The sequence below is a fragment of the Oncorhynchus kisutch genome, linkage group LG20 (genome assembly GCF_002021735.2).
Source record: "Oncorhynchus kisutch isolate 150728-3 linkage group LG20, Okis_V2, whole genome shotgun sequence".
NCBI lineage: Eukaryota > Metazoa > Chordata > Actinopteri > Salmoniformes > Salmonidae > Oncorhynchus > Oncorhynchus kisutch.
This window is the reverse complement of record NC_034193.2, coordinates 26,158,144-26,183,213: the sequence shown is the minus strand read 5'-3', so window position 1 is coordinate 26,183,213 and position 25,070 is coordinate 26,158,144. Positions and strand designations below refer to the sequence as shown.

At 42.7% G+C, this 25,070-nt stretch overlaps 1 protein-coding gene across 1 annotated transcript; it reads right to left on the bottom strand.

Annotated features, from left to right (window-relative positions):
- Positions 1-581: 581 nt before the first annotated feature.
- On the bottom strand, positions 582-22,467 carry fam171a2b (family with sequence similarity 171 member A2b). The gene is made up of 8 exons (XM_020453335.2): positions 22,220-22,467; positions 19,857-20,084; positions 17,848-17,940; positions 16,368-16,526; positions 15,689-15,868; positions 14,868-14,981; positions 9,020-9,149; positions 582-7,207 (listed from the first exon to the last, which is right to left on the bottom strand). The coding sequence occupies exons 1-8, from the start codon at positions 22,356-22,358 to the stop codon at positions 5,728-5,730; spliced, it is 2,523 nt and encodes an 840-aa protein (XP_020308924.1). The 5' UTR covers positions 22,359-22,467; the 3' UTR covers positions 582-5,727.
- Positions 22,468-25,070: the final 2,603 nt, after the last annotated feature.

Genomic DNA, 25,070 nt, shown 5'->3' with positions numbered 1-25,070 from the left:
GAGTGTGATGTGGGTGGGTATTCTATGTTGTAAGTCTAGGTTTTCTTTTTCTGTGTTTGGCCTGGTATGGTTCTCAATCAGAGGCAGCTCTCTATCGTTGTCTCTGATTGAGAGCCATACTTAGGTAGCCTGTTTTCCCATTTTGAGTTGTGGGTGATTATTTTCCGTTTCAGTGTTTTCACCATACGGGACTGTTTCGGTTTTCCTTTATTCTTTTGTTCCTTTGTATTCAGTGTTCAGTTTATTAAAGGTATCATGAACACGTCCGATGCTGCGCTTTGGTCCACTCCTTCTTCCACCAACGAAAATCGTTACAAAGAATGTGTATTTTCGAAAGCTATTATCATTTCATCTAGTCCAATTATTACTCTTTTGTAATGTAACATTGTGCTTTCAATACGTCATGCCAATAAAGCCAATTGAAACTGAATTGAGAGAGAGATATGGATGGATGGTGTGAGATCTACAGAAATGACCCGCTAAAGGCATCACCACTGTAAGAGGAAGTAGCGGCTAAGGACAAAAGTGAACGGATGAGAACAAACAGAGATAAAAATGTACACAAAATCACATCACCAATGTAATTGTTAGACAGTGCAAACAAGTTTATTTCTATCTTATCTCATGTACAGAATCGATTTACAGTTTACAAACTGACTGCTTTTTTTTTCTCACACAGAATAATATACAACGTGTTGTGTCCTCTTCCACTCCCAAAGATGTTTTTAATATACAGCTGCTCTTCATACACAATAGTGACAATAATGTGTTTTTGTGCAATCAGGGTATTGGATGGAAATTAGGTGACCCCAACATACATTTATTGAATTCACAACCACAAGTAAGATTTGCAGGACATTACTCAGACTTGTGTACAGGTATGTTTGTTTTTGTAATATTGTGATATCACAAAACTTTTTAAAATACTTTGGGAAAAACTTGAACGCATCTATTTTTGTAATTTTGCTAAATTCAAGGTCTGGTATCAACAAATCCACAATTGCACTAATATCAAGATGCTGTCATATCCGGCCTAGTAGTAGGTAGGGAGATTCGGAACATATATTTTGCCTCTTGTAACCAACCAAACACAACATCACATTGTCTTACTGCATTGGAAAAGGTTATAGACAGCTTGTACGAAAAAAAATGACATAATTTGGCAAGAATAGACCTGGGAATCCATTAGAATAGGGCTATACAATTTTTCATCCAGAGTCAGGGTAGCCATACTATACATTTAAGTCAACATTATTCTGAACAACTTTGAAAATAGCAAAAACAAGAAATTCATAAAAGTCTACTGTCAATATAAATGGAACAAAGTCCTCCCCATTTATAACAGAGAGAAAAAAAATGGACTGCAACATAATAATGTTTTACCCTCGCATTGTTGCATTTTTAATAACTTGTCTATTTTTACAATCTCTCTCAATGGTATTACATCCATTTACAGATCTACTGCACCAACTCTTTGTGACTGTGTTGTACTGTAGCTATGCATTTCTTCATTTACATCTGTAAGAAATATGATTCACAGTTGTTAAGTGTCATAGGCAATTGTGATGCAATCTACAGTGAGAGCATATTGGCCAGTATGTTGTACTTGTAAACATTTAAGACCGGAAGTGAATTTTAAGAGTAGAGCGAAATTCATCTAAAATGTGTGTACATTTGGCAACAGAATTTGATATACTTCATGTGTGCCAGCAACATTCTGGATATTATCAAAAAAGACTTTCCATTAAAAACACTCTACTCTACATATTACATGCACATACAGTACATATACACACACAATCTTATATAGTTCTCTGAATTTGTCACTTATCAAACTTGTACAATAAATAGCAATCACTTAGTCTACCATGTTTGTTGAGAAATGATAGACACAAGAAACTATGAACACAAGGACATATTGAACACAAAATGAGTCATTGATCAATTTTGGCATGCATGCTCTCCCCCGAGGAAGATATGTGTGTTCTTAACTAAATGCAGTGTGCTTCCATTTTTGTGTCTGTCCATTTGACAAGATTAGCTAAGGTGATGTAAAACCTTCTTGGACTGCATTTTGAAAAGGCCCTCCATGCCAGTCACTTAACCCTATGTAAAAGGCACTTACAGGAGAAAAGTGGTACAGATTTGCATGGCCTTTTTTTGGTGCCTTCTGCTTATTTCATACATGCAACCTTCAACCAAAAGGTAGACTCTCAAAGCTAAATATTATTTACAGCAAGCAAATAACCAAATGGCACAGGAGAAAAGCAGAAATGTCTCACATTTGGGCAAAGTGTATCACTACTTCACAAATGAATGAAGACCCTGGAAGTAAAGGAAAGGTTGTGCATCATGACCGACATTTCAAATTGTTATCGTCATCTTTGATAGCTATATACAATACACCAGTGGCACCGCCGCCCTACAGGCGGTAAATCAATAGATCTGATTCATTTGATTCAATGCAATTTTATCTTTGTGGACTGCAACCATCACATAATTGTTCACTCAATAACCCCACCTACAAAGCAGAAATTCATGCTGCTAATTTGCAACTTCCCGTTTATTTAAAATGTTATGGTTATTTTGCTCACTGCCAATTGCTCACGAAAAAAATCCACTCTTTGTGTGACATATTATATGCGACTCCCCGCCAGAGACCCGGGTTTAATCCCCGAGTTGACCCTTCCAACTTTTCCCCTCGTTACCTCTGTATCCCCCTTGCAATTGAATCTGTCTAAATAAAAACTAGAAAATATATGTGAAAGTGGAATTCCCCTCTCCTATTTTTTTGGGGTACAATACAATGATTTGGTTGCAAAAGTTACTGGCCTACACAATATAAATATAGTTCATATTGTGACGCATAATTGCCATGGTAGCATTGTGATGCATAATTGCCACAGTAATTTGGAATGTTCAGTCAATGGGCATTATAATAATAACAAAAATAAATGTTATTTTAAGCACTTTTCACAACACCCAAAGTCACTTTACATACACACGAGAATCAGCAGGATAAAAAGCATTAAAATCACATCATAAAATAATTAAGTATATAAAAGTACACTAAACGTAAGGACAGACTAACCATGGAGAACACTAAACACGATGACAGATTAACCAGGGAAGTGAACTAGACAGAGGATAAAAGCTAAAGCAGCCGATAATCCGGGTAAGCCTGTGTGAAGAGGTGTCTATTTAGTGTGGACTTTAATATGTGTATGGATTGTCCGGTTCTGACATGGAGAGGGAGGGAGATCCAGACTTGAGGAGCTGCACAGCTAAAAACCCAGTCTCCCATGGAGCGGGGCCTGGTGCGTGGGATGGTGAGGAGGCCAGTGTCAGAGGAGCGCTGTGAACAGGTGGGAGTGTAGGGGTGCAGGACGTCAGTAAGGTATGTTGGCGCCAGTCCATTGAATGCTTTGTAGGTGAGCATGAGCAATATGATCCTGTATTGAACTGGGAGCCAGTGGAGGTTGATGAGGGTGGGGGATGATGTGGTCCCAAGATCTGGTGTGTGGGAGTACCCGTGCAGCTGAATTTTGAAGTTTGCCCAGTGTTTTGTTGGGGAGTCCGTAGAGAATGGCGTTGCAGTAGGCCAGCATGATAAAACAAAGGCATGGATGAGGGTTGTGGTGTCAGTGTGAGAGGGTCTAAGTCATGAGATGTTTTTGAGGTGGAAAAAGGCTGACTTGGTGATGTTAGGGATGTGGGGTTCAAATGTAACACTGTGTATCCTGACTGTGGAGTTGGAGAGGATGGTGCAGCCGCTGATTGTCATGTTGAATTGACCCAGTTTCATGATGACGGAGTTGGGGCCCATCAGCGTGATCTCTGTTTTGTTGTCGTTTCGTTTTTAAAAGTTATTGCTCATCCAAGTTTTTAGACAGTCAACCACAGAGGAAGGTGGCATAGCGGAGTTGGATTTTGTGTGGATGTAGATTTGTGTGTCGTCTGCATAACAGTGAAATCCAAATTGACGGAGGATCTGACCAAGGGGTAGCATGTAAATACTAAACAGTAATGGACCTAACACTGAGACTTGTGGGACACAAAAGATCATGAGAGGCCATGTGTTGTTGGATTTGTGTCGCTACCACCCACTCAAGCAGCTTGGCGAGGAAGGGTAGGTTTGAAATAGGCCCGTAGTTGATGAGGATCTCAGAGTCCAGGCCCTGTTTCTCTAGTATGGGAGTTATAGACACTGTTTTCAAAGGAGTAAGAACAATGCCAGATGTAAGGGATGCATTTACAGTCTTGACCACCAGGGGGCAGAGAACAAGGAGGCATGCCTTAACTAAGACAGTGGGCATTGGGTCAAAAGAGCTTTGCTTTTGGATTTAGAAAATAATTCAGTAATGGTGGTTTCATTGACAAGGGAGGACATTACGTCTGTTCACAGGTTGTGAGTCAGGTAGTCCTGGTGGGGGTGGGGGGGGGGGGGGGGGGCAGATGAAGGGTGAGACTACTGCAGCTGTTGGTAGATAGCCTGAAGGCCAGAAAACTGTCACAGAGGTCGGTGGTGATTTTAAGAGAGGGGTTGTCCAATGGACGGAGAAGTTTTTTGATGGTTGAGTAGAGCATTATAGGTAATGCAGTTATTCTACAGTTTCGAAATTGGCCTACAAATGCTTACATCATATGCATTGAGACAGCATGATCTCCCATAGCAACCGTGGTATTCCAAACACAAAAACAGAAAAAATTCTAAATAAAACCCGTGGAATATAAAATGGCCGGTGGCATGTAACAGGATGGAAAATCTGTGCAAAATTGTAGGAGATCCCACCTCAGATAAGTGGCTTACAGTATTATAATAAATCATTACAACACATAAAGAATTGGAGTAATGCACATTTCACATTAAAAGTACATAATTGTACACACGACAAATGGAGATCAACAGATATTTTACACTAACTATCATTCCATAAAAATCCTCCAAATAGAAAACCATAAAGAAAAAAGCCACATAATCTCCACACATTTATGCTTTGGGATAATGTGTGCTAATGTCTTCACAGAGATACAGTATCTCCTCATGGTCCAGGAAGCAGGCAGACCAAAGTGACAGAATTACAACCACTAAAACTCAAGGTGGGCCTATATCAGAGTTTTGGTACCATTTTAATTCAGCCAATTCCTGGCGCAAACGGAAATTACACATTTCGGTTTGCTTCCTGAATTGACTGCTCTGAAATGGAATTGATCCTGGCCTTCATAAATGTGTAGTACACAAGTCCAGGAGAGAAGAGGGTAGTCCTGTCCTTGAAGTAACTTGTCTTTCTCATGTGGAAGTCCATTCACAATACTGGGCAAATGATTTCAGTCGCAACAAGATACTGTAGGTTAGTTCTCTCCAAATATAGCCATTGGGTTTTCTTCGTTAAGATGGTTATTTCCAAAGTCAGTGGCTCAGAGTTGAATTTACTGAGAGGGATTTCAAAAATGGATTTGTAAAGACATGGAGAAGAATGATGGGAATTAGGGGTGTGATCGAATAAATGTGAAACACAAAAACGATAGAAAGAGGCTGTCATTAAAATAGTACCATTTGACGGATTATCAAGCAGGCTTGTGCTTTTCTAGGATCTTCTTTCGGTCAAATGCTACTCCTCCACCTTCCTTTTATTGTTTCTCTAGGTGTCTCAAAATGGCTGTATAACTGCCCTGACTACTGGACCAACTCTTATGTTCCATATGAGTGGAGCCTGAGATGTTAGCCTACAACTTTTTAGGGGGAAACACCATGAGAGGCCGGTCTTCGATCTTCTGCCACGGGCTCTTCTTGTTCTCATCCTTGCTGTCCGGGTCGTCCTCTGGGCTAGTCATGGAGTCGCGACGGTTCTCGCTGTTGCTGCTGCGCGCGCTGTTCATGCGGCTGCGGCCTCTCCGGGGGATGGTGGAGCCCCGCGACGAGGGCCCCTCGTCCAGCAGCGGGGTAAGGGAATTCTCCTCGGGCGACACTGGGCGGCCCTCGCTGCTGCTGGGCTCGCTGTGCTCCTGGTATGCCAGCTTGGACATGCCCTTACTGCCACCACCCTTCCGTCCACCAGTTCCCCACCGTTCGTCCTTACCCTTACGGATTGCCGCAGCCTTGCGGTCTTGGGTGCCGTCCATGGGTCCTTCGAGGTTGGCTTCTCGGATTGTGCTGCAGCTGGGGCCACCGCCTCCCCCGCCAATCCCGCCGCTGCTGAGGTCGTTGCTCACGTCGATGTAAGAATGGCGGACGTGGTTGGCGCGGCCGTCCATTGAGATGAACCAGGCGCGTGGGTGCTGCTTAATGCCCAGCTCCAGGAGCTTCTTCTCAGTCAGCCCCTGCAGCTCGCCATTCATCTGTGCCATGGTGGAGTCGTTAAAGAGCACAGGGATCCGCACAGGGCCTTGGGATGGGTCCGAGTTCCAGTTTTGACCCTCCGAGTCATCCCCTTGGGAGCCGCCCTGCTGCTGGTGCTGCTGGTGCTGGCTCTGTTGCTGGGGATGGTGTGACTGACCGGCACCCATCTGCATCCCCCCTTCCTTATCCTGCTGCTGCTCCTTCCCGGAGAAGTCTGAGGACATACGCATGTAATGGGCTGGTATGACCAAGGTGGGCACCATGCTTCGGTACATGTTTTCCTTCATCTGGTCCATGGAGTGGCAGAAGATGATCTGGCCCGGTTGCGTGTTGAGCGATGTCGGGCGGGCCAGGTGGTCGGCGGCGGCCGCAGAGTACTCGGGAGGCTTGTCTGACTTGTCCGACAGGAAACGAGGTGGGGAGCCCCCGTCTGAGGTGTAGCCGCGATTGTCGTTGGCGGTGTGGCAGCGTATGTGGTAGTCCGAGTCCTTGTCGTCCTCCATGATGGGGCTGTAGTTCCGTGAGTAGTCTTCTTGCAGTAGCAGGGGGTTGTCGAGATTGTTGGTGTCTGTGGCGCGGGTCACCTTCATAGGGAAGCTCTCGCCCCTCTGAGGTCCCGAGGCTCCTTTCGCCTTCGAATGCCGCAGCTTGTGGGCGGGGACATGCTTGGCGAACTCCTCCCGCGAGCTCTGGTAGTCTCGTGAGGGGGATGGGTCAGATTTGCTGGCATCATTGGATGGACCGGATTCAACATGGCCGCCACAGATGAGGTTGAGGCGGGAAGTGGAGGTGCCCTGGTCGCGCTTGGAGCTGTTCAGAGCAGTGTGTGGCTTTCCCTGTTGTCGCCGTGGTTTTAGACATTTCCGTCTGGAAAAAGAACAAAACAAAAAAGTCAGACAAAACGAAAAAACTCTGACAAAACAAACAAAACCCCAGACAAAAAGAAACAAAAAACTTGGACAAAAACATGGAAACCCCAGACAAAACAAATCAAAAAATGTATTCTTTTGTTGTTTGTTCATAACGCATGTTCATAATGTAGAAGCACATTAGAAGTGAGACTTATAGTGGGGCAAAAAAGTATTGTGCAAGTTCTCCCACTTAAAAAGATGAGAGAGGTACATATCATAGGTACACTTCAACTATGACAGACAAAATTATTTAAAAAAATCCAGAAAATCACATTGTAGGATTTTTAATGAATTTATTAGCAAATTATGGTGGAAAATAAGTATTTGGTCACCTACAAACAAGCATGATTTCTGGCTCTCACGGACCTGTAACTTCTTCTTTAAGATGCTCCTCTGTCCTCCACTCGTTACCTGTATTAATGGCACCTGTTTGAACTTGTTATCAGTATAAAAGACACCTGTCCACAACCTCAAACAGTCACACTCCAAACTCCACTATGGCCAAGACCAAAGAGCTGTCAAAGGACACCAGAAACAAAATTGTAGACCTGCACCAGGCTGGGAAGATTGAATCTGCCATAGGTAAGCAGCTTGGTTTGAAGAAATCAACTGTGGGAGCAATTATTAGGAAATGGAAGACAAGACCACTGATAATCTCCCTCGATCTGGGGCTCCACGCAAGATCTCACCCCGTGGGGTCAAAATGATCACAAGAACGGTGAGCAAAAATCCCAGAACCACACGGGGGGACCTAGTGAATGACCTGCAGAGAGCTGGGACCAAAGTAACAAAGCCTACCATCAGTAACACACTACGCCGCCAGGGACTCAAATCCTGCAGTGCCAGACGTGTCCCCCTGCTTAAGCCAGTACATGTCCAGGCCCGTCTGAAGTTTGCTAGAGAGCATTTGGAAAATCCAGAAGAAGATTGGGAGAATGTCATACTGAGGCCAAACTTCATCCAGCCGATGAAACAAAAATATAACTTTTTGGTAAAAACTCAACTCGTCGTGTTTGGAGGACAAAGAATGCTGAGTTGCATCCAAAGAACACCATACCTACTGTGAAGCATGGGGGTGGAAACATCATGCTTTGGGGCGGTTTTTCTGCAAAGGGACCAGGACGACTGATCCGTGTAAAGGAAAGAATGAATGGGGCCATGTATCGTGAGATTTTGAGTGAAAACCTCCTTCCATCAGCAAGGGCATTGAAGATGAAACGTGGCTGGGTCTTTCAGCATGACAATGATCCCAAACACACCGCCCGGGCAACAAAGGAGTGGCTTCGTAAGAAGCATTTCAAGGTCCTGGAGTGGCCTAGCCAGTCTCCAGATCTCAACCCCATAGAACATCTTTGGAGGGAGTTGAAAGTCTGTGTTGCCCAGCAACAGCCCCAAAACATCACTGCTCTTAGAGGAGATCTGCATGGAGGAATGGGCCAAAATACCAGCAACAGTGTGTGAAAACCTTGTGAAGACTTACAGAAAACGTTTGACCTCTGTCATTGCCAACAAAGGGTATATAACAAAGTATTGAGAAACTTTTGTTGTTGACCAAATACTTATTTTCCACCATATTTTTCAAATAAATTCATAAAAAATCCTACAATGTGATTTTCAGGATTTTTTTTTTCATTTTGTCTGTCATAGTTGAAGTGTACCTATGATGGAAATTACAGGCCTCTCTCATCTTTTTAAGTGGGAGAACTTGCACAATTGGTGGCTGACTAAATACTTTTTTTGCCCCACTGTATGTCTACGTGCTCCACACCTGCAGTAGTAGAGCAGCACACAGAGCAGGATGAGCACCAGCAGGGCCAGCGAACCCAGGATGGAGAGCAGGAACAGGGTGTGGTAGGTGGTGATGTCTCTCAGGCCTGAGTGACCGCCCAGACCCACGCCTGCATGAAAGACAAAGCGCATAGGAGCAGGCCTGGGTCAGATACTAGAGCTGCGCTTGATTTAGTTTGCCTGATAAAATGTAACCAATAGAGTAGTTCCAAAAGTGCAAACTCCATGCTAAATCAAGGGCACCTGAAACCCAGGATTTACACCTGAGTGGAAGAAAAAGCGGAGCAGACCTGGATCAAATACTTTAAAATACTGGAACGGCGCTTGATTTACTTTGCCTGGTACAATGGAAACAGTGGAGTAGTCCCAAAAGTGCCAATTCCAAGCTAAATCAAGCACACCAGTAATATTATAGTATTTTACATCATGTATTTGAACCATGATTGAAGCAGAAGCCTACTTACAACTAAAGGGATTACAGTGCATTCGGGAATATATTCAGACCCCTTGACTTTTTCCACCCTCTGTTACGTTTACAGCCTTAGACTGTTACGTTACGTCTAACGTAACGTTACGTCGGTAACGTAACGTTACAGCCTTATACATTGATTAAATAGTTTTTTTCATTTTGAGCCTGTAATCAAACACACAAATGATGATGCTCCAGACACTCAACTAGTCTAATGAAGGCCAGTTTTATTTCTTCTTTAATCAGTTTTCAGCTGTGCTAACATAATTGCAAAAGGGTTTTCTAATGATCAATTAGCCTTTTAAAATGATAAACTTGGATTTGCTAACACAATGTACCATTGGAACACAGGAGGGATGGTTGCTGATAATGGGCATGTGTACGCCTATGTAAATATTCAATTTTAAAAAATCTGCCATTTTCAGCCCAATAGTCATTTACAACATTAACAACGTCTACAATGTATTTCTGATCATTTTAATGGACAAAAAATGTGCTTTACTTTCAAAAACAAGGACATTTCTAAGTGAACCCAAACTTTTGAACGGTAGTGTAAGTATTCAGACCCTTATCTCAGTACTTTGTTGAAGTACCTTTATCAGCAATTACAGACTCAAGTCTTCTTGGTACACCTGTATTTGGGGAGTTTCTCTCATTCTTCTCTGCAGATCCTTTCAAGCTCTGTCAGGTTGGATGGGTAGCTTCGCTACTCAGCTATTTTCAGGTCTCTCCAGAGATGTTCGATTGGGTTCAAGTCCGGGCTCTGGCTGGGCCACTCAAGGACATGCTGGGTCACTCAAGGAAATCCAGAGACCTGTCCCAAAACTACTCCTGCGTTGTCTTGGCTGTGTGCTTAGGGTCGTTGTCCTGTTCGATGGTGAACCTCCGGCCAAGTCTGAGGTCCTGAGCGCTCTGGAGCAGGTTTTCATCAAGAATCTCTCTGTACTTTGCTCCGTTCATCTTTCCCTCGATCCTGACTAGTCTCCCAGTCCCTGCAGCTGAAAAACAACCCCACAGCATAATGCTGCCACCACCATGGTTCACCGTAGGGATGGTGCCAGGTTTCCTCCAGCCGTGATGCTTAGCATTCAGACCAGAGTTCAATCTTGGTTTCATCAGACCAGAGAATATTATTTCTCATGGTCTGAGAGTCCTTTAGGTGCCTTTTGGCAAACTCCAAGAGGGCTGTATTTTAAATGAGGAGTGGCTACTGTCTGGCCACTTCGTCATAAAGACCTGATAGGGGGAGTGCTGAAGAGATGGTTGTCCTTCTGGAAGGTTCTCCCATCTCCCCAGAGGAACTCTGGAGCTCTGTCAGAGTGATCATTGGGTTCTTGGTCACCTCCCTGACCAATGCCCTTCTCCCCCGATTCCTCAGTTTGGCCGGGTGGCCAGCTCTAGGAAGAGTCTTGGTCGTTCCAAACTTCTTCCATTTAACAACGATGGAGGCCACTGTGTTCTTGGGGTCCTTCAATGCTGCAGAATTATTTTTCTTCCCCAGATCTGTGCCTTGACACGATCCTGTCTCTGTGCTCTACGGACAATTCCTTCGACCTCATGGCTTGGTTGTTGCTCTGACATGCACTGTCAACTGTGGGACCTCATATCGACAGGTGCCTTTCCAAATCATGACCAATCAATTGAAGTTGTAGAAACAATTCCAGTATGATCAATGGAAACAGGATGCACCTGAGCTCAATTTCGAGTCTCATAGCAAAGGGTCTGAAAACTTATGTAAATAAGGTATTTCTGTTTTGAATTTTTTGTAGATTGATGAGGATTTTTTTAAATATCCATTTTTGAAGGCTGTAACGTAACAAAGTCTGAATACTTTGCAAATGTACTGTATATTTAATTCAGACAAGCAGTTGTCCCTCTCCCTGTAACTTCGATATGTCATGTGTGGTTTGTTTATGTTTAGGTTTCTTTGAACATCTTGGTACATATGCAGCAACATACATACATGTGATGTCATACAATATAAAACATAAGTAAAACATATGATCAACCTAACGACATGGACAGTGCATCATCAATAAATCATTAGTCATAAACAACAAATTGGCATACCATTAAATCAATAATTATGCATATGAATGTCTTTAGTGATAGAGAGATCATTTGCATATAGTTTGAGAGCTCTTGCCAAGAAAGATGTCTGGTGTCTTGTGGTGCGGCTTGTTGAAATGGAGTATTGCCTTGAACTCCGCAGATCATATTGTCTCTGTGTAGGGGTTAGAAACTTGTACAAGTGGACATGTTTGGACATGCAAGATGTAATGTTACGTTTTTTTCCCCCAGTCCTGTGACATCTGTGAAGGAGTGTGAATGAAGACAGGGGGAGGAACCTTCTGGAATGAAACAGCTGGGGGACTGAGCATCAGCATCAGAACTGGGTTCAAATACATGGAGTATTTAAATATTTGTACTTGAAAATACACTTGTCTCAAATGCATGCCAATACTTTCCAAGTGTAATTCAAAATACATTCCAATATTCAACCACTTGTATTTACAAATAAACAAACACTTACTTTGAAATGTATGTGAAAGTATTTGAAATACAACAAATAGTATTTGAACTCAGATCTGATCAGTATACTGTAGCATGGCTCATCTTCTTGTGGGATTGGGGAAGCGACATAACACCTGTGTCATTCCACCAAAGACGTTCAACGGAGAAAGTGCACCACTATACAGGAAGACTGGTACATACTGTACATGCTGTTTAGCATGGCAGAGCATTGATGTAGGAGAATATCACCTTCACAGTACTTCAGGGTAGCCTAGTGGTTAGAGTGTTGGACTAGTAACCGAAAGGTTGCAAGTTCAAATCCCCGAGCTGACAAGGTATAAATCTGTTGTTCTGCCCCTGAACAGGCAGTTAACCCACTGTTCCTAGGCAGTCATTGAAAATGAGAATTTGTTCTTAGTACATTTTTTTTTTTAAAGAAGTGATTAACGAAGTCCAAATATTTTTTATGTGCTACATGGGATGTCATATTTTTGGAGCAAAACATTTCCCAACGGGATATGGTACTGGGCCTTGTTTCCCAGAGCCTTCCTAGCCTGAAAATCATTGTTAGAACCAACTTACGATGTTATCTTCAGTAGCCGAGGTGTTTTCCAGAGCCTTCGTTAGTTAGGTGGCTCTTAAAAACCTTTTCACATCTATGAGTGATCCAGACCACTCATAGAGCAGCCAAAGTGCACCGTTAGGGTTGTTTTCCGCCTTCCCTCACAAGAAATCATTCTAAAACTATTTATAATTATTTTGTGTGAATGGGAATGATCATACGACGTTTAGGATGTATAGGAACTCATTTCTAACATTTTATCAAGCTTAGTTTTATCGAAAGCTGAATCTTATCCAGTACAAATTGGAAACACCTGGAACACTATCAACGCCAAGCCATTGTCAGAACAACAATAATACAGCATGGCTGCTATTCAGCAGATTGCTGCTCTCCAACATAACCACCGCACCGGCCGCACAGTCGGTTGGTTTATATAAATGTGCATACTTGCAACAACCTGAGCCATTGCAGACTCACAATGATGGGGCAAACACTCAAAAATACAGGCTCCCACGAGAGGAGATACTCAAGACTGTTCGACCTGCACTGACATACAACAGGCAATGGACACAGGGACATTCTATGGGTGAAAGGAGCCAAATCGAGCAGTAAGGATCATACCCTGATAGTGAGAACAGGTTTGAGAGGCAGTGAAATACTAGTTTATGCCCAACTTGTATACATTAATTATTCCTGGAAGAAATAACTATTCCAAACCAAGAATAAAAGAGACAGACAGACACAGAGACAGGAGAGGACAGAGAGAAACGAGAGAGGACAGAGCGACAGACAGGAGAGGACAGAGAGACAAACAGGAGAGGACAAAGACAGCTAAGACATATAGACAGACAGGTTACAGAAAGACAGGGACAGTAGTGGACAGGGAGATGACAGAGAGACATAGACAGGAGAGGTGGTTGAAGATATCCCTCTGTGGTGTGGGGGCTGTGCTTTGGCAAAGTGGGTGGGGTTATATCCTGCCTGTTTGGCCCTGTCCGGGGGTATCATCGGATAGGGCCACAGTTTCTCCTGACCCCTCCTGTCTCAGCCTCCAGTATTTATGCTGCGGTAGTTTGTGTGTCGGGGGCTAGGGTCAGTCTGTTATATTTGGAGTACTTCTCGTGTCTTATTCGGTGTCCTGTGTGAATTTAAGTATGCTCTCTCTAATTCTCTCTTTCTCTCTCTCGGAGGACCTGAGCCCTAGGACCATGCCTCGGGACTATCTGGCATGATGACTCCTTGCTGTCCCCAGTTCACCTGGCCGTGCTGCTGCTCCAGTTTCAATTGTTCTGCCTGCGGCTATGGAACCCTGACCTGTTCACCGGACGTGCTACCTGTCCCAGACCTGCTGTTTTCAACTCTCTAGAGACAGCAGGAGCGGTAAAGATACTCTTAATGATCAGCTATGAAAAGCCAACTGACATTTACTCCTGAGGTGCTGACTTGTTGCACCCTCAACAACTACTGTGATTATTATTATTTGACCATGCTGGTCATTTATGAACATTTAAACATCTTGGCCATGTTCTGTTATAATCGCCACCGACACATCCAGAACAGGACTGGCCACCCCTCATAGCCTGGTTCCTCTCTATGTTTATTCCAAGGTTTTGGCCTTTCTAGGGAGTTTTTCCTAGCCACCGTGCTTCTACACCTGCATTGCTTGCTGTTTGGGGTTTTAGGCTGGGTTTCTGTACAGCACTTTGAGATATCAACTGATGTAAGAAGGGCTATATAAATACATTTGATTTGAGTGTAGGGGGTAAAAGTAAAAAAAAATTGGGGATACATTCGAAAGCCTAAAATAGGATTTAATACTTTTTTTCTATGAAAATCAGAAATATGTGCAGTAGAGGACTAGTTACTGGTACTGTATATTTGTGGGCTAAAAGGGAAATATGTGAGCAATATATTGTGGTGCAGTGTGCAAAAGCACTGTGGTGGAAAGAAAACAACCGGGGTTCAACAAGCATTACATGATGAAATTGGTTAGTTTGTAGATGATGCCGTTACAGAATTTTCCTGCATTGCAGGAAATGCAAACCTGTAGTGTATTTGAGTGTTTAAAAAGCTTCTAAAGTCTTTCATTTCGACTTCAGACTTGATTTACCCTAACGAAAGATGTATCACCCACTACAAAAATGTCCATTAATTATAATCCACCTAATAATTCATATTTCCAGTTGCTGCATGATTATTTTCCTGCTGTAGCAAACTGGCTTAAATTAAGATCCTAACAAAATGTCCAAGACATAGTACAAGGCGATTAGCCAGTTACAGTACCTGCAGATGAAGGGAAGGCTGCGACCCAATACCCCAACTGAGGAACGACCACGTTCCAGATTAGTTGTGTGCCCTCTTTTTTAATGTATCCAGTTCCATTCCTGACCCACAGACCTGCAACAAAATCCACACACCCAACATATAAATGTTTTAGTAGGCAACAAGTTAAAAGCTTTTAAACATATGCTCCCGAGTGGTGCAGCAGTCTAAGGCACTGCATCTCAGTGCTAGAAGTGTCACTAGAGACAACCTGGTTCAACTCCAGGCTGTATCACAACTGGCTGTGTTTGGGAGTCCCATAGGGCGGTGCACACTTGGCCCAGTGTCGTCCTGGTTAGGGTTTGGCCGGTGTAGGCCGTCATTGTAAATAAGAATTTGTTCTTAACGGACTTGCCTAGTTAGAAAAAGGTTAAATATGTAATTTTGGTAGTCTGAAATTGGTCTCTAAAACTAAATAATCCAGGGATTTTGTAATACATTACCGAAGCATTCATTAAGCTGTAAGTGCAGACCCCTTAAGATTTCTAATGAACTAAAAAGCATGCTCAATGCAGGGATATGCTTAATATAGATTAAAGCTGCAATATGTAACTTTTTGGGCGACCTGACCAAATTCACATAGATATGTGAGTTATAGATCTGTCATTCTCATTGAAAGCAAGTCAGTAGATCTGTTCTATGGGCGCTATTTTTATGCTTCCCATTCTTAAGTTTGTTTTATCCGTCTTTTACGTTGTTTTTTACACCAGCTTCAAATAGCTAAAAATACTGTACAATAATTTGGGTTATGGATAATATATTTCCCAGTAGCTTTCACATACCCGTCTTGGGCTGGTACAGCCAGGCGGGAATGCTGGTGGCGATCCTGGTGCGAGTATCCGAGGGCAGCGGTACGGAGACGTGAACCGGGTCAGACACCTGGATGACGGTCCCATCGTGGTCAAAGAGCTGAACGCTGACCACCGCCAGTGCTGTTAAGTCTGTCCATCCTGTCTCTGCCCCTGTAGTGTACATGTTATTGTTGAATCAAATCAAAGTTTGTCACGTGCGCCAAATACAACAGCTGTAGACTTTACAGTGAAATGCTTACTTACAGGCTCTATCCAATAATGCAAAAAAGGTGTTAGGTGAACAATAGGTAAGTAAAGAAATAAAACAGTAAAAAGACAGGCTATATACAGTAGCGAGGCTACATACAGACACCGGTTAATCAGGCTGATTGAGGTAGTATGTACATGTAGATATGGTTAAAGTGACTATGCATATATGATGAACAGAGAGATATGTTGATCACCCATAGCCTATATCAACAAGCATTCCTAACACTATGCCCTTGATATCAACTACCACCAAACAAGCTGGGCCAATCATGATTTTGTAATGATCGTCGTGATATGTAGTTATCTTACCTACTTTATTGAAGGCACTTATTGTGCGTCGCTCTGGATACGAGCATCTGTTAAATAACTAAAATGTAAATGTTCTTTCTCCCAAGCCAACCTGTGCTGTTGGTTTCCAGGCCCAGGAGGTACGGGAAGCCCCCGATCTCATACTGGCTTCTGGCAGTAGTCAGCACAGCCGATAGTGCTGTGTAGTTGGAATCAGCTGGCAGCTGAAGGGACTTTCTCTGGAGCTGGACCAATGGCTGGTTCCGTGCACCTATAAAGGAAGTAACAGATGCCAATCGTGAGACATATGGGTCATGTTCAGTAGGGCATTTAACAGAAAAATAAAAAAGAATGGTGTTTCTTATTGGACAAATCCTGGTAGTCCCCCCACACACCGTTTCAGTCCCTTTTCTTGTCTGGTGCCTAATGAAAAATGACACAAAGTCTGGTACAACCATAACAGCACTCGCAGTGAATTTTTGACATAAAAGCTACAGTATGTAGGTTAAAATACTACATCACTATCAACACTGAAAGGGGCAATCTGCAGTAGCTACATACATTTTTTTTTTTTACATTAAGAATATATACTGTACATATTGATTCTTGAAGAATACGACTAAGCCTGTCGTACTCCATAAGAACCCAGAATATAAGCTTATTTTATTGTTTTTAAAAATGCTACTCAAAACAAACTGTAAAGCCTCAAAGCATGGTTAAAACTATGATTTTGATGTCATGGATGGTTAGTCCTTGCACCCATAGCTCTGTTTATGAATTTGAGAGGTAACATTTCTCTAGCCCCAACACTAAGCTGTTTACCAAAAACAGTGGCGGGGTGACCGCTTTGTTGTTGTATCTACGGCAGATTGCCCCTTTAAGGCAATAGTACTGTACGTTTGAGACATGAGACATGCAGTCATGAATTTGGGAAATGGACTCGTACAAAACAGCAGCCAAGTACTCCACTGTGGTTGTTGCTATGGAGACAGCAGAAGGAAATAGAGTGTCACGTGAGAACCTCTGGAGGCCGTTGGGTGCAAGAACAGAGAGGAGTCAGGTGAAAATTGGACCTTCACTCCCCTCTTTAAAGGATTCTGGACAATAAATGTTTGTTATTGGCCTCAGAACTCTGATCAGATTTCAAATAGTGCATCAAACCTGAAACACCACATTCCTTCCATAATTTCTGTAATAGTCTTGAGTAAAGACTGCCCCTTTAGGAGGAAAAGGTAATGCAGAGAGCAGGACAAAGAAGCAGTGTTTCCCTTACCATTAGCAGTTAAGAGCATTGGGACAGTAACCGAAAGGTTGCTGGTTCGAATCCCCGAGCCGACATGGTGAAAAATCTGTCAATATCCCCTTGAGCAAGGCACGTAATCCTAATTGCTCCTGTAAGTCGCTCTGAAAAAGAGCGTCTGCTAAATGACTCAAATGTCAAATGTATAGGCAGGATGGGTCCCCCCCACCTAAGAGAGTTTGGCTTCTATTCATTTCAATTGATCATCCTAGTTAGTCTGGATGTTGTTCTAGGGAGAAAGACTGAAAAAGACCAACTAGGCAATACCACTTAGGTTGTTATTGTAGCCTACCTGGGGATCCATGCAGCACCTGGATGACATCATCATAGAGAATGAGGGTGCCTGGCCTCTGGACTAGGAGGTACAAGCTGACCGATGCATACACTGCAAGAGAGAAAAACACCAATATTAATGGGCGACTGAGTCTAGCTAGCCAATTTCTTACATCTACTCCTGCATTTCAGATCTACAGAAATGCCTAGGGGGAAGCGGCTAGGGGCCTCAATTTGGAATTCAGCCTATTTTGAGAGACAGAGAAACAAAGGATAGGATCACTTCTGCGTGGGTCTGGATGTGGCAGACCAACCTATTTTTGTGTTTTTTGTGTGTGTGACTATTCTAAAAACATTTAACCAGTGGATACAGTTACTATTAGAAGTTATAACATTAGAATTATCGACAGCGAAACAATTGAGGCCTGGACAAATACACTTGACTCTGTAAAGAACAATCTCAGCTAAAGCCCCACACATACAAACCAATTACAGTGCCTTCAGAAAGTATTCATACCCCTTGATGTATTCCACATTTTGTTGTGTTACACCCTGAATTCAAAATGGATTTTTAAAAATGATCTCACCTATCTACACACAATTCACCCATAATGACAAAGTGAAAACTTGTTTTTAGACAATATAGCAAATTTATTGCAAATTAAATACATAAGTATCTCATTTACATAAGTATTCACACCCCATGAGTCAATACATGTTAGAATCACATTTGGCAGCAATTACAGCTGTGGGTCTTTCTGGGTAAGTCTCTAAGAGCTTTGCACACCTTCGTAGTATAATATTTGCACATATTATTATTTGTATTCTTCAAGCTCTGTCAAGTTGGTTGTTGATCTTTGCTAGACTGCCATTTTCCAGTAATACCATTGATTTTAAAGCCGATTTAAGTCAAAACTGTAACTAAGTCACTTACCAATGTCATCTTGGTAAGCAACTCCAGTGTATATTTGGCCTTGTGTTTTAGGTTACTGCTGAAAGATTATTATTTTTCCCAGTGTCTCTTGGAAAGCAGACTGAATCAGGTTTTCTAGAATTTTGCCTGTGCTTAGCTCTATTCCGCTTCTTTTTATCCTAAAAAAACTCCCTAGTCCTTGCCGATGACAAGCATACCCATAACATGATGCAGCCACCACCATGCTGGAAGATATGAAGAGTAGTGCTCAGTGATGTGTTATATTTTCCCCAAACATTACGCTTTGTATTCAGGATATAAAGTTAATTTCTTTGCCATATTTTTGTAGTTTTACTTTAATGCCTTATTGCAAACAGGATGCATGTTTTGGAATATTTGTATTCTATACAGGCTTCCTTGTTTTCACTCTGTCATTTAGGTTAGTATCGTGGAGTAATAACTACAGTAAAATGTTGTTGATCCATCCTCAGTCGTCTCCTATCTCAGCCATTAAACTCTAACTGTTTTAAAATCACCCTTGGCCTCATAGGGATTTAACTAAGCGGTTTCCTTCTTTTCCGGCAACTGAAATAGGCGCCTGTATCGTTGTAGTGACTGGGTGTATTGATACACCATCCAAAGTTTAATTAATAACTTCACCATGCTCAAAGGGATATTCAATGCCTGCTTTTTTTTACCCATCTACCAATAGGTGCCCTTCTTTGCGAGGCATTGGAAAACCTCCCTGGTCTTTGTGGTCGAATCTGTGTTTGAAATTGCTCAACTGAGAGACCTTACAGATAATTGTATGTGAGGGGTACAGATGTAATCATTAATCAACATTATTTCAAAACTCTGCCTGAAAATCCAGTGTTTCTATGTCAAACGGTTCTGTTATATTTCAGTCTTAGTTTTAGTCTTAAAATTAATTTTGGTGTTAGTCACATTTTAGTCATTTCATTCTTCATTAGTTTATGTTATCATTCAACTAAAACTCTGGAAAATCTTTGTTTAGTTTTAGTCACGGACATTTTAGTCACATCATAGTCTTGTCGTCTCGTCACATTTTCGTGAACTGAAATGAAAAGTAATTTCTAATAGACATTTTCACTTACGAGGGATGCGGCTAGCGTGCCAGGGGACGGAGTTGGTGACATAGTCGTGTTTGGACGCTGAAATGATGACCCAGGTCCCCGGGTGGTACAGGAAGGTCACCCTAAGCACGCCATCACTGCCCGCCTGGCTGGACGCTAACACAGACCGGTTCCCATGAACCTCTATGGCGGCGCCGGCCAAAGGTGAGAGGTCACTGTTGTCGAACACCTGAACTCTGATCTGGACCTCTGCAAAGGAATGAAAACAATCAGTGCTTGAGGGGATCAGTGTGAGTGAGGCGAGGTGCAGAAATCGATCATCTTGATCACATAATTAGTAGTTATTTGGCATGCTGGATGATTTTTAGACCAGTGATTTTGTGCAGTCTGACTGTAGTCGATCTCAAACACGCACAATGGTGCTGTCATAATTCAGCTTCTATGTCATCCTATTGGGCCCCCGAGTGGCGCAGCGGTCTAAGGCACTGCATCTCAGTGTTAGAAATGTCACTACAGTCCCCGATTCGACTCCAGGCTGTATCACATCCGGGAGTCCCATAGGGCGGCGCACAATTGGCCGTCGTCCCAGTTTGCCGAGGGAGGCCGTCATTTTAAATAAGAATTTGTTCTTAACTGACTTGCCTAGTTAAATAACAGTTAAATTGCGAGAGCTTGGGATGTATGTGCAAAAAGTTGATTCTGAGATAAATTGGCTTAAAAAGTTCAGAACCGTCATTGGTTTGAATGGTGTCAGCCATTTGTATATGGTATTCTTTTAAACTTAACAACCTGAATTGGTGTATTTAGAGTTCTATATGGGTAGCAGTGGAGACTGGTGGGAGGAGCTATAGGAGGATGGGCTCGTTGTAATGGCTGGAATGGAATAAATGGAAGAGAGCCAAACGTGGTTTCCATATGTTTGATAGCGTTCCATTAATTCCATTCCAGCCATTACAATGAGCCCGTCCTCCTATAGCTCCTCCCACCAGCCACCTCTGATAGGTAGAGTACATTGCACAGAACTAGGCTAGAGCAAAAAACACATTTTTACAAAAATGCAGGTAGAACCGTGATAGTCCCAAACTCGCGACTGCTAACTTGCAGAAGTAAACGTGTGTGCTGCTGGTGTTATTGTTGTTGACAAAGTCCAGTATTTGGTCTTCAGTTGAATAAGCCAATACAATAAACACGAGCAACAGATAAAATGGATCAATTCTTTCTTTCTAAACCTATCCAATGCTGTGTAGCTTCACACCCAAGTAGACACTTTGGGACCCCCTACTGATCGTTTCCTCTGAGAACATTTTGTTTCGCATCTTGTTTCTCTAATGCCATGGATATGGGTTATGCTGTGGAGGTTTCAGTGGATACAGGAGTCTCCACTAGGTGTATTTCAAGATGGCAAATAAAAATGCTACTGGAATGGGTGTAGGCCTACAGGATGAGACCTAGGCCGACTGTTAAATTGACATATGTTGCCATTCTTAATTCTGATAGCTCTAGCGTTCCTGTCCAATAGCAGGCTACATGCATGCATTCCCATGCATACGTGTTTCCTTCTGCCATGCATGCCATCATTACAGAGCCCTACTGTTTCAACAAATGAATTTAGTGTGTTTCAGGACACAGGCTAAAATAAATAATTGCCGGGGGTGTATTTATACAATGAATATATTCCAGAACCAATATGAAATATGAAGGGCTGAATAGAATAGATACAGCAGATTTTTTTTATTGGGAGTGGGACTATACTTTACATACTATATAGGCCTGTATATTTCTATGTCAAGGCCTACATGAGCAGTTTATGAATGCACGAATGGCCGGGATACATTGTTACTGTTAAATGAATTACTATATTGACCCCTGGCTAGCATAGCCGCTAAAGGGACATCGATTTAGGACCTAACTAACAAGAGAAATATGTGAACACCTAGGCCTGTGATTTATTTTCCTCGACTATGCTAGCTATATGTTTTACAGCGGCACATTTCCCTTATCATGATGAGCCCTTCGAATAGCCTGACAGGGAGAATTAGGTTGTAACAATTTGATCGCTTATATTGAGTTTTTGATTTGATTTTACATATCTTCAAAAAGCTGACAAGGTAAAGATTATTTTACCAATTGTTATAAACACATCCGCTTCACGGCATGACTAGCTATTTCATTTGATTGGGATGCTCCGAAGATCCATTTGATGCCAAATACACATTGATAAACAATACAATTTAAGAAAAACGGTGACTCGTATCATTAGCAAAGAATCCTTTCAAACCAACGATTGCAATTTCGTTCATATTTGTCAACAAAAGCCATTAAAAAAAAATGCAACCACTCCCATCCTCCCTCATTGTGCAGCATCCCATATGGCGTGAGCTTACCAAGTGCTCCTTGATCTGGAAGAGATTTGGCTCGCGTCTCCCAGACCGCGGAGATAAAAATAAAGAGGAACAAACGAGAGATGTAGATGGGTGACATCCTTGAAACTACATCTCTATTCCAAATTCGGCGGCCATACATCCATATTTCTCCCGGGCGGGTTACTGGGCTGTTGACAATTAATTCGCAGTCATTTCTCGGTTGCCCACCACCTTAAAGGATGCTGAGGTTGAGCCTGAGCTGCCGTCTGTCAGCTCTCTCTTGCTTTTATTGTCTGGTGTGGACGCTAGGTTTCACTCTACTACCCTCTAGTGGTATCGAAATTAAACTGCGATAAACATCCTCGAATATGGTTCCGATTCATAAGTGAAATGTAATGTATTCATTATTCTTAAAGTTAATTTCAACAGGGACTTCCTTACACGTCTTTGTTTGCTGAAATCCATAGCCTACTTTTCAAGAAAACCTTTATCAAGTACAACCACTGACTGCTTCCTCATTGCTGTTGCTCTAAAATGGTAATTCGTCGCGAATGCAGATCAAATCTCAACAAGAAAACAGTCGGTGGTTGTATTTCATTAACATTTATTAAAAAGTATTGATTTCATCAAACAAAAAAAGGCAGGCAACGACAGAGGACAAACATATGTACAATGTAAGCGTTTCATAATTGTAAAATGTTGATGTTATTGCTATGGACGTGTGCTTGTGCTTCTAGTTCCGACAGTGCAGCAATATCTAACATGTATTCTAACAATTCCACAACTATTACCTAATTCACACTAATCTAAGTAAAGGAATGGAATAAGAATATATACATATAAATATATGGATGAGCAGTGAGTGACAGAGCAGCATAGGCAAAATGCAATAGATGGTATAAAATACAGTAAAATAAATGACACAATATATACAAAAGGTATGTGGACATCCCTTCAAAAATGTGTGGATTCAGCTATTTCAGCCACACCCGTTGCTGACAGGTGTATAAAATTGAGCGCACAGCCATGCAATCTCCATACACAAACATTGGCAGTAGAATGGCTTTACTGAAGAGCTCAGGTACTTTCAATGTGGCCATGTCCGTCATAGGATGTTTCTGCCCAGCTAGAGCTGTCCTGGTCAACTGTAAGTCCTGTTATTGTGAAGTTGAAACGTCTAGGAGCAACAATGACTCAGCCGCAAAGTAATAGGCCACACAAGCTCACAGAACGGGACCGTCGAGTCTTCAAGCGGGTGGCACGTAAAAATGGTCTGTCCTCGGTTGCAACACTCACTAGTGCCTCTGGAAGCAACATCATCACAATAACTGTTCGTTGGGAGCTTCATGAAATGGGTTTCCATGGCCAGGCAGCCACATACAAGCCTAAGATCACCATGTGCAATGCCAAGCGTCGGCTTTAGTGGTGTAAAGCTCTCTGCCATTGGACTCTGGAGCAGTGGAAACACGTTCTCTGGACTGATGAATCACGCTTCTCCATCTGGAAATCCGACGGACGAATCTGGGTTTGGCGGATGCCAGGAGAATGCTACCTGCCCCAATGCATAGTGCCAACTGTAAAGTTTGATGGAGGAGGAATAATGGTCTGGGGCTGTTTTTCATGGTCCGGACTAGGCCCCTTGGTTCCAGTGAAGGAAAATCTTAACGCTACAGCATACAATGACAATTCTGTGCTTCCAACTTTGTGGCAACAGTTTGAAGAAGGCCCTTTCCTGTTTCACCATGGAAATGCCCCTGGGCACAAAGCGAGGTCCATACAGACATGGTTTGTCGAGATCGGTGTGGAAGAACTTGACTGGCCTACACAGAGCCCTGACCTCAACCCAAAAGAGTCGCTCTCTTGTCCCACTCTCTTGCCCATTGAGATGATGTTGAATGGTCCAAAGTCATGCCCACCTACCTGCAGAGCCCTAGACTTAAAGGGGCAACATTTCTGACCAAACCTCCTGTTGTTGAAAAAGTGTCCCACTTTTGTCTCCTCCCTACCGAAATTGTTAACTGGTCCGAAGTGAAGCCCAGCCCACCTAGAGAGCCATATACAGTGCATACGGAAAGTATTCAGACCCCTTCCCCTTTTCCACATGTTGTTATGTTACAGCCTTATTCTAAAATTGATTAGATAAAAGGTCCTCATCAATCTACAAAAAATAAAAAACAGAAATATCTTATTTACATAAGTATTCAAACACTCTGCTATGAGACTCAACATTGAGCACAGATGCATCCTGTTTCCATTTATCATCATTGAGTTGTTTCTACAACTTGATTGGAGTCCACAAGTGGTAAATTTCATTGATTGAGTCAGAGACAACGATAGACAGCTAACTCTGATTGGGAACCATACCAGGCCAACAAAGAAATAGAAAACATAGATTGCCCACCCTAGTCACACCCTGACCTAACCAAATAGAGAATTAAAAGGATCTCTAAGGTCAGGGCGTGACAGTCCCACAGTTGACAGTGCATGTCAGAGCAAAAACCAAGCCATGAGGTCGAAGGAATTGTCAGTAGAGCTCTGAGACAGGATTGTGTCGAGGCACAGATCTGGGGCAAGGGACCAAAACATTTCTGCAGCGTTGATGGTCCGCAAGAACACAGTGACCTCCATCATTGTTAAATGGAATAAGTTTGGAACCACCGAGAGCTGGCCACCTGGCCAAACTGAGCAATCGGGGGAGAAGGGCCTTGATCAGGGCGGTGACCAGAACCCAATGGTCACTCTAACAGAGCTCCAGAGTTCCTCTGTGGAGATGGTTGTCCTCCTGGAAACACTCCACCAATCAGGCCTTTGTGGAAGGGTGGCCAGACGGAAGCCACTCCTCAGTAAAAGTCTCATGAAAGCCCGCTTGGAG

Bases quoted from the DNA above. Each gene is read 5' to 3' on its own strand.
- fam171a2b (XM_020453335.2), bottom strand. From the start codon at position 22,358: ATGTATGGCCGCCGAATTTGGAATAGAGATGTAGTTTCAAGGATGTCA. The intron at 20,085-22,219 runs GTAAGCTCACGC...ATTCCTTTGCAG, and splicing joins TCCAGATCAAGGAGCACTTG to AGGTCCAGATCAGAGTTCAG. The intron at 15,869-16,367 runs GTTGGCTTGGGA...TGTACACTACAG, and splicing joins CCTGGAAACCAACAGCACAG to GGGCAGAGACAGGATGGACA.